This window comes from Nanorana parkeri, unplaced genomic scaffold, assembly GCF_000935625.1.
Source record: "Nanorana parkeri isolate BGI_ZX_2015 unplaced genomic scaffold, ASM93562v1 scaffold2334, whole genome shotgun sequence".
NCBI classification, from domain to species: Eukaryota; Metazoa; Chordata; class Amphibia; order Anura; family Dicroglossidae; genus Nanorana; species Nanorana parkeri.
In genome coordinates this window covers 64,123-74,888 of record NW_017308602.1, presented here as the reverse complement: position 1 = coordinate 74,888, position 10,766 = coordinate 64,123, and the positions used below count along the sequence as shown (strand labels likewise).

At 41.8% G+C, this 10,766-nt stretch overlaps 1 protein-coding gene across 1 annotated transcript in view; it reads left to right on the top strand.

The window, feature by feature from the left end:
- Positions 1-10,766, top strand: part of LOC108801427 (solute carrier family 23 member 1-like) — a 139,151-nt gene that overhangs the window by 96,262 nt on the left and 32,123 nt on the right. The window contains exon 5 of the mRNA XM_018573320.1: positions 7,958-8,139. Within this exon, the coding sequence (XP_018428822.1) occupies positions 7,958-8,139 (182 nt within the window). The remainder of the gene's footprint in view (positions 1-7,957; positions 8,140-10,766) is intronic.

The window sequence follows — 10,766 nt, the reverse complement described above, 5'->3', positions numbered from 1 at the left end:
ATGTATGTGTATATATGGTATACTGTATACTATAACTTTTTATTATTGTTATATATTATTTAGATTTTATTAGTATTTTTTTTAATTAACATTATATGGCAAGACATGATGCAGTAAAATGTCTAGACCCGCAGGATTGTGTTACAAGAATTCGTCTGTAAAATTTCTGGACTCCCTTCACACACTCCCAGAAGTCCAGAAATCTTATGGGTCCAGAGAAGTGATAGAACACCGGCCGAAAATAATTACTTGGTGCTGGAGCTAACAGGAGCAGCTATGCGGTCTGCATCTAACAGAAATGCAGACCGTTAAGCTGTTCACACAAGTCAGGTATGGCGTTCACCGTACAGAATTGGCCCGCTGACTGGTACTTTGAGACCTCTGCTCTAGAGGATCCCTGCATGTATACTTTTGGCTCTGTTGCTGCTTGAGTTTTATGTCATAGCCTGCCTTTTCCTCCTTAGGATATGCATGTTTTTTTGGAGCTATTATTCACATGGATCTGACATTTGCATGCCTATGATCTGGAGCTTATATTAGTGCTGATACTATGGCTGCTTCTACCTCCATGAGACGAGCTCTCCAAGATTTAACCTCGGGTTGACATTTATAACTATATGTGCGCAATTAAAATACAGCAAATTTGCTCCTCACTTCTTGCTTAATCACCAAATAACTGACTTTCATCTGTCTGTTGAGTATTTTATGTGCTGTTATGCTTTTCCATTCTGCATGTTAATATAGACTATTAGCATATTGCAAAATTTTCACATTCATGCTAACATGCTTTGAGCTTTGCTACTTTGCCATTGTCCTACCTTTCACTCTGACTCTGTTAACTCTTTGATGTATGCTGCTGTTTTTTAGCTGTAGTGCAGTTTGGGAGGGTGATTGCATTGTCAAAATATTATTATATTTTAATCACACAGTGGGATATTTTATGTTGGGGTGTACATTTAGGTGTATTGTACCATGCAATTTAATAAAGTGTATTTTGATACCTGTTCCTTTTACCATCTCTAGTCTATTGTTTTGTAATATGGGGTAATACACTGTATATTCCTGTATGGAAGTCCACATAATTTGATAGTTCACTTAAATAGTAGAAAGAATCTAGGGGTCCAAAGATATAGTCAAAGTTTTATCTTGTGAAAATGTGCCTGCTTTAGCATAAAGGTTAGATAAATGAAATTCATTCAAAACCTCTCCAGGGTTGCTAGTAAGGGCATGGCATCTTGTTTTCAGAGAATTTGGGTTATATTTTCCACACACTGCAGACAGTTAACCAACATGGCATCAGGCTTATTGCTTTTTATATAAACTTTTTGCTTGGATTACCTAGGCTGACTCTCCGTTATATATATTTCTTTATTTAGCATAAATTAAGTTCTGCTTTGATTTTGTCTATCTAACATTTTGGTTTTCACATTCTTTGTGTTGCTACACAATTTGAAAAAAATGGTCTCTCACTTTATATGCTTTCTATACAGTGGTAGTAAAAGAGACCACATAATTGTAAAGTTTGAAGTATCACTTGTTTAAATATTACACTATATCTGAGTGTGATAGGATTTAGTTGTCAGGCAACACTTCCACCGCCCGCACATCTGCTGCCCTGGTGAGACCCTGCGCATCTGCCCCTGCTGCCCAGGTGAGACCCTCCGCATCTGCCACTGCTACCCTGGTGAGACCCTCCGTATCTGCCCCTGCTGAGACCCTCCGTATCTGCCCCTGCAGAAACCCTCCATATCTGCCCCTGCAGAGACCCTCCTCATCTGCCCCTGCAGAGACCCTCCTCATCTGCCCCTGCAGAGACCCTCCTCATCTGTCCCTGCAGAGACCCTCCTCATCTGTCCCTGCAGAGACCCTCCTCATCTGCCCCTGCGGAGACATGGAGGGAGGGCCCTGAGAAAAAATCTTGCACCAGGTCTGCCACTGGTGTGTCTGGTGAATCAGAGGAAGTAGTGTAGGATTAATCCAGTTTTGGGTTTAGGACTACAATGGGATCATTCTTGTCTTGATGGAGCTCAAAAAGATGGGATATAAAGGGCATTTGCAAAGTGTTAGGGATGTAGTAAGTCAAAATTTCAGTATCTGAGCCTTGAAGTGTGCCATTCAGTGACGTGCCGTGCCTGCTGTGCTGGGTGAGCATCCCCTAGCGGTAACCAAGCTGTGTGGGGAGGAGGAAGGGAGGAGACAGGGAGGTGCCTCCCTGTCCCTCACTTGCTGGTCACTGCTGAGCCTTCGAGATCGATGGCCTCTGTGGGTTTTTTTTCTTCTTTTTTTTGATTGGACAGCTTGGGCCAATGGCGCTTTGCCATTGGTCCAAGCCGACCAAAGAGATCACGCCTCTTGCCTCACCAAGTTAGGTTACACAAGCAGTGGAGAAGCCCGCTGCTGTGTAACCTAACTACCTGTCAAAAGCCGGATGCAGCGCCGCCTGTAATTAAAAGGCAAATTGTGTATGTCTTACTGCACTCCTTACCGGATCTCCTAGGAGATGATGTCTGTAATAGGGTGCTTGTAGTGACCACGGAGGCACCGTGTAGTCTAGTAGTAATTCCAAAGGATGTCACCAGCACTCCAAAAGTAGATTCAATAAATTTTAATGACAACGGTCATTCAAAATCACAAGTACTTTTAGGGCCGCGTTGGGTCCCCGTCATCAGGCTGTAGTTCGTATTATAAGTTTGTTACTTTACTGTTTTTTTGGATATGTTATTTACTTTTCTCTCTTGTCTCCCCCTCCTCGGATCTTGCAACCTGTTGTCCTCCCGACACCGCTGCACCAGCTGCTGGCTCATCCCCGACCCCATCTCCTGAGTGGTATGAGGTTGATACATTATCTGCGCGCCCAGGCAAGGTAAATTATGGCGACTAAATTTACCCTGATCTCCCACAATGTACAAGGTCTAAACTCTCCCTCTAAACGCCATAAAGCATTTAATTACTACTCCTCTTGTCACGCTGATATAGTATGCCTACAGGAGACTAAGTTTGCCACTGATTCCTGCCCGAAATACTTACACAAACACTATACCCAGTTCTATTGTGCAAACTTTAACGAAAAGAAACGTGGAGTGATGATTGCATTTTGTAAATCATTCCCCTTTATTTGCGATAAACAGATAGCGGACCCAACAGGTCGTTACATTATCCTTCTGGGGACAATACTAGATGTTGACGTCACCATTGTTTCTTACTATACCCCCAACACCCACCAACTTCGGTTTCTTTCCCACTTATTTCAAGTAATTAAATGCCACGCCACGGGACTACTTTTACTAGCAGGGGACACCAATTTAGTGACCGACCCCGACAAGACAATGAAAGCCAGAGCCCTGCCTTCGGGCAGGTCCCCAACCTCAGATAATCTCCTACTCTCAAACATGTTAAGTGATAATCGCCCAGTGGATGTGTGGCGGGAACTGAACCCCACAACAAAAGATTATACCTTTTTCTCTAATCCCCACCAAATTCACAGTAGAATAGATCATGTCTTTACTAATCAACAATCTCTAGATTCTTTCTCTAAAGCGACCATTAAGGCTACTCCTTGGTCAGATCACACCCCCAACTTAATACAATTTGACCTAGAAGGTAGTAGACCTAGACACAGCCACTGGCGTATCAATGACTCCCTTCTCTCGACTATTGACAATTTGCCGTACATTGAGCATTGTGCTCGCCAATACTTTGAAATTAACGAGGGTTCAGTCGCCTCCCCTGTGAGTTTATGGGAAGCTCATAAGGTTACCATGAGAGGACATCTGATCGAGTTAGCTATTCGCAGAAAGCGAGAACGGTTGCGGAAAATTGAGGCCCTGCAGGAGAGCCTGGTGCGCCTTGACCGCACCCTGAAAAATAAATATAAAACATGTGCTCAGCTGTCCTCTGTGAGAACCCAGTTGAACTTGATGCTGGACCAGCAGTCGGAGAAACACCTGCGGTGGTCCAAACACAAGTTCTATTCCAGAGCTAACAAACCTGGTTCCTTGTTAGCGAGGAAACTAAATACGCTACCTTCCCATGCAGCCCCAATCCGCCTGCGAAACTCCCAGGGTAATGTGACGGCCAACCCAGTCAAGATCTTGGATCTCTTTATGGACAACTTGAAAGCCCTCTATGCTAGCCAACAAGCCTTCCGAAACTCCACTGCCGAGGAACTCTTTACTAATATCACTCTCCCTCAGATTTCTCGAGGCGATTTAGAACTCTTGAATTCTGATGTTCAGGAAGAGGAAGTCCTTAGTGCAATCAAACAACTGAAACCCTCCAAAGCACCGGGTCCGGATGGCTTATCGGCCCTCTATTATAAGAAACTAGCCCCCATTCTGTCCCCCAGATTGACGACTTTATATAACTCACTTAAAAATAACCTGGAACTGCATTTGTCCTCGCTCCTGGCATTTATTGCCATGGTCCCGAAACCTGATAAAGACCCTCTAGATCCTAGCAACTACCGCCCGATATCGCTTTTAAATATTGACATAAAAATACTAACGAAAATCTTGGCCAAACGTATTAAAACCTTTCTACCCACGCTTGTACATGGAGATCAGGTGGGATTTATCCCGAGGCGACAGGCTAGTGACAATGTTCGGAAAATTGTACACATTATTGATATCCTTAAGTCCGGAGGCATCCCAGGATTTTTATTGTCCTTAGTCCTCCAGAGAGCCTTTGACTCCATTTCCTGGGACTACTTAACATATGCCTTGGGAAAATGGGGCATTCATGGCTCATTCATGGCATGGCTTCACACCCTTTATTCCAATCCTACAGCTCAGGTGAAATATCTGGGGTGTACGTCATCAGCATTCCCTATAGCCCGAGGTACGCGTCAAGGATGCCCTTTATCCCCGGCCCTTTTTGCGCTAGCTATTGAACCCCTAGCAATTCTGATACGTTCTAACCCCGATATCAAGGGAATTGAATTAGCAGGAGTAGAATATAAAACCAGCTTATTTGCCGATGACGTCACGCTTACGCTCACTCAACCTCATACCACTGTCCCGAATCTCCTCGCTCTGCTACAGCGCTTCTCAGCTATATCTGGTCTTACAGTCAACTGGGGCAAATCCGCTGCCTTAAATGTGAATCTGTCCCAATCCTCGTATGACTGTCTATGTGCGAACTATTCATTCTCCTGGGCTAAGCACTCTATAAAATACCTAGGAATACATATTACACCTACCTATGAGACCTTATATGCTGCAAATTATATACCGCTTTTCCGCTCTTTGAAACATCTCATGACCAAATGGCAGAATCTTAACCTCTCCTGGTTTGGCAAAGTGGCTGCTATTAAGATGACATTGTTGCCTAAACTCCTTTATTTTTTTCGAACTTTACCTGTGGCAATATCACCTTTTGCCTTACCTTCCCTACAGCGGCAAATCTTACATTTTATCTGGCACCCCAAGAAAGCTAGAGTTGCTAAATCCACTTTATACAAACATAAAAGAGACGGGGGTATCGGACTGCCTAATATATGGCTTTATTATCAAGCCTCACAACTCCTACCACTCATTTCAATTCACCAGAAGACCAACTTCCCAATGTGGATGTTATTGGAAATCCCTACTTGTTTTCCCATACCACTACATGCTTTACCTTGGTTACCCCCGTGACAGACCCAATACTCTAAGCAAGTCCATGTCACATGCACTCAGGGTTTGGGACACGATCAAGTATTCCGCGGGGTTAATGTCTCCACACCTGCCTCTCCTACCACTGTTTTCACAACCATTATTCCCACCAGGAGCCTCAGCGCCTATGACATTTAGGTGGTGGTCAGCCAATGGTTATGTCTTAGTTTATGATTTTTTCCGTTCTAATTATGTTCCTACTTGGCAGTATATTAAAGAGCGTAAACAACCACATGAATCTGAATTGTTCAGATACCTTCAGCTCCACCATTGGATTTCATCCTTGGCGAGTAGAAGGGACCCACAGCACCCTCTAACATGCTTTTAGCACCTCTGCTTATATACTCCAGAGGGACCAGGTCTAGTTACAATTCTGTACTCCCAATTACATAAACGTTCGAGCCATGTCTATCATTCTTATGTCCAGAAATGGGAGAAGGATATAGGGGCCTCCTGGACGGCAGAGGATTGGCAACACATGTGGCGTAACATGGCTGGCTGCTCTCTTAACATTACAAATGCGGAAGTGGCATATAAGGTGCTCATGAGGTGGTACATGGTGCCGTCTCGTACTGCACACATGGGGTGGCGCTCTCGGGCTGCTGCTTTCGTGGGTACAATATGCTGGGTGCTTCATACTTCGTGGAAGTGTCCGTTCGCTACCATCTTCTGGTCCAAAATATTTCAATTACTGATCAAACTGTTCCAAGTTCACATTGTAAGGGACCTAAAGTGTGCTCTTTTTCACTCAAATATACCGGGATTAAATAAACACCAACGGACACTTTCCCACTTCATCCTTCTAGCAGCCAAGTTAACGCTGGCTGGTAATTGGAAGAAGCAACAAATACCGTACAGGAAATTTATATCTAGAATGGACAGTATCATGTTGAATGAACGATTGACAAGCATACTGGTGGACAAACAACCCGTGTTCCTCAAGGTGTGGAAACCATGGATACAGCTCCAACACCCTGACATGACCGAATCTAGCCTCTGTGGCATATGAAGAGGTCTTATTGAGCTGGTAAGGAGATTACCCCCCTGAGGGTTTAATGCAACTACTTTTCTACTGGTGATGCTTCATATGGTCCCCCCCCCCCCCACCCAACTCTTTTTCTTCTGTTTTTTCTCCCTCTTCGGGGACTCTGGGCTACCATGTTTCTCGACACATACTAATATAGAATGTTGAATCTCTGAATTGAGCAGACGTTAGAAATTTTGTGTTAAGGTTGCTCCAACCTGGCTCTGATTGGTTGCTCAATATAATCTCCTTGCATACAATGTAATACAGGACTATGTATAATTTTATCAGTTATATAAGTGGATCATCTGTATACTCAGTGATATGTGTAATACAGGGTTCCGAAGTTATTTGTATGGACCCACGTTTGTGAAAAACCCTAATAAAAACTTTGAAATTGAAAATAACCAGAATGCCATCCCATACCTGTATCTGCGGCTTCAGATAACTAATAATAGGGCCCCCAGCCGCAAACCACCGCCTCGGGAACCAATATCTGTTAACCGCAGACACTTCACAGGCCAAAATTATGTGGTCAAAACAACTGACCACCACTTAAAGGACACCACCCCTATGATGGGTCACCAATCCTTGTCAATAAACCCACGGCATCCATAACGCCTTCAATCTTGGTCGCACACCTTCCATACACTTTGCGATTATCGTACGAGATATTGCAACCCGCTGATCTTTAGCTCCCAGTTTCCCCAGTCACTAGTCGAGACCGAGTGTAGGTTGAAACAAACTCTGATTTATTGAGCAACTGTGCAACCTTTTATACAGAAAGTGATCAGATAAAACTATAATCCCATCACATCCCCTTTCCCCTCCCTGGACATTCTGTCTGCACAACAACACAGGGTTCCACCTGCTAAAGAGCTCCAGATAGCCGTAGTAGGAGCCTGGCCAGAATGTCATTGTCCTGAGCTCCTTCAGAGTACAAAGCGAGATAACAGGGGGTGTGCTGGCATTCTTTTCATAAACAGGTTACACAGCATAACACACTTAAACATAACCCTACACCAATAGACATTTAACTCATAAAACTGATGGCCATGTCATCATACTGTTCATTTGCAAAAACTTAAGTATCTAAAAGGTCATATGATGAGGAACGACAAATGGATGTGAAAATAGTTATGCGGGTCCTGTATATCATAAGACAACAGGTTTTACAGATGGCTTAATGCAAAAGGGAGTCTGTCATGCAAATTTGAATCAAGTTTTACATCAGTGAACTTCTGGTGCAATCTATATAACATTTAATTCCTTTAATTTACAGATACAGGGAGCAATTATAGTGTCAAGTTTGTTTGAAATCTTTATTGGCTTTGTTGGTTTACCTGGGGCGCTGCTCAACTATATTGGACCTCTCACTGTTGCGCCAACAATCTCCCTGATTGGACTTTCAGTGTTTGAACCTGCAGGACAAAGAGCTGGGTCGCACTGGGGCATATCAATTCTGTAAGTTTTGAATCAAATATCTGTTACATCCTTTTTATTTTATAACGTTATTTAATTACTATATTTTTGGTCTATTATGGCACATGGTAAATTGATGTTTTTGCTGGAATTGAAGAGTAGATGAATGTTAAATTTAATCTCCAAACCTGTAGAGGGTTTGCTCCCGGAATTTAAAAACATTTGTGTTTTTATTTGTTTTTTTAAGGAATGTCAGAACGTTTACTCTGATATTTCATTTATGAAAACAGGTTGAGTTTTCACAACTCAACTGATAAGCTGAGTTCTTTATTTGCATGAATTTGAAGACGAAATAACAAGCAAATATATATTTATTAACTAAAATCAGTGCAAAATAATCAAAATATAATTGGTTACAATAAATAATAAGAATCTAAAATATGCAGTAATATTGATCAGCAAGGATAATAATAAAAATAAAACCACAGGATATTATTTCAAATATTCATGAAACAAAACTATGTATCTCCTGAAATGCAGCTACTAACACTCTCAGCGGTTCAGCAGGATGTGAAAAAATAATGTGCAGATTCAACATGTGACCTCTCCCAGCAAAACAGATATTCAAAGCTCAAAGTCCTTACTGCGCATGAACAAATTTAGAATACTATGCAAAGGACTAGCTAAATCAGCCAATAATCTGAGTTAAAGACAAACTTCCACTAAGTTATTTTTTTATGTATTTATCACAAACTAAATAATTGACTATAAACTGAAATCAGCTTCGAGGAGATTTCAAAAAGACTCCTCCTAAAATTGAAAGAGAGACACTTTTTACTGAAGCTAAAATTACTCCAATTCAATCCTGATGCTAGCAATAACAGACTAGTTAGACTAAATGATTTAGATATATATAGATCTATATATATCTATATATATAGATATATATAGATCTATATATATCTATATATATAGATATATATAGATCTATATATATCTATATATATATATATAGCTAGTCAATTGCTTACAGATAAATGTCAATCTTTACTTTACCAAAATTGAAAATAATTTTGTCTCAGAGATGTCAGCTTTGTGTCAGTATAGGGACAGGAGATGTTCAGGTTCTCCTTGTTCAGTTCACCTGGTAGCCCATCAATTAGCTTCAGATCCCTCATTTGTGTGTGTGTCCATCCCCCTGTATCAGGTGTCTCCTCGCCTAAACTTTTTCCTAACTTATCACCCAAAATGTAGGAGGAGATAGCTTATCCTAACTGAATTATGACGTTATACACTTCCAAATTATCCCCGCAATTACCTGAAGAGGACAATATTGGACCAGGAATAATTTGGGATTTTTCCTTAGAATTCTAATATTATTCCATGGCCATAACACCTTTGACCTAAACCGTGTTAAAAACCATAAAATGAAGAGATAATCAGCTATCTTGACAGAACTTGTCAGACCTAATAAAACTGTATACAAGGTAACTTTTAATGCGAGCTCTCTTTCATGTGTTGTAAAGATGAGAAAGGAAAAAAAATATCATGGTGAATGTTTCCTTTGTACTTTTGTAAGCTTGAGACATGGCATCTCCATTAATCTCACAGTCTAATACAGTCTGGTACCATGGTCAGTCCTTATCTTGTCATTGTTGTGTGGTACCCCCAGAAGTTACAACCTGGGAATGTTTGCTGTAAGGGTCTGAGGATGTCTGATGTTAGTGTTTGTCCAGAACCCATGCACTCAAATTCACCTTATATACAGATATAATGAACAAAAATGGCTTGTATGTCCACGTTATATTATGTAGAATAATAAGTACAGGCCTTACAGTTTCTTCCTTTTAGCAACACTGAAGTTGTCACAGGTCGGCTCTATTGATCAGGAACTCAGCGAACATATATCACTGATCGCTGAGTTCCCGATGCTCTCCCTGCAGAGAACAGTGTCTGTCAGTCACCACTCCCTGCAGGGATTGGGGGGAACCCTCTCCGTTTCTCCAGCGCTGACTGGGGGAACTGACAGGGCAGGCACGTCACAGCTGGCTCTGTCTCTAAAAAGGCAAAACCAGCTGTCAGTCAGTGGGGTAGATCTTGGTAGTATTGTTGGGATCCGTCCAGGTGTTCCTTGAGAGATGTCGAGAGCGTTGGGATGCATGACCGCGTCCCTTCCGGTGGCGCAGACTCAGCTTTTCCAGGGCAGATTGCATCACTGCACATTTTTGCCTGGAGCAGCTGATCAGTCCAGAATTGTCACAGCTGAGTTGCCCCTACTGCGCTTGCGTGTGGCTATTGCGGCCATGTCAACAATAAAAAATCGAATCAAATATAATTAAACGAAATATTAAATATAATTATTATGACCATGTTAATAAAAATAATTTAAGTAAACAAAAAAATTAAGTTTTAGGCTAACTAGTTAGCCATATTTGTAGGAGGAGCCCCACACATTTAACCCCCCCGGTTTCCTCTACTTACCCGTAGGGTCGTCTGTGACACCCCACCCACCTTACCCTTTCTAATAACCGTTACTTTAAATATGCCCCCTTATTTTGCATACTGACCATAGCAACCATGGCAGGTCAAGTTAGGAAGGTTTGCTATCCCTTTTTCAGGTACGTATCAGTGGGGCTCTGACTACAAATATATATATATATATATATATA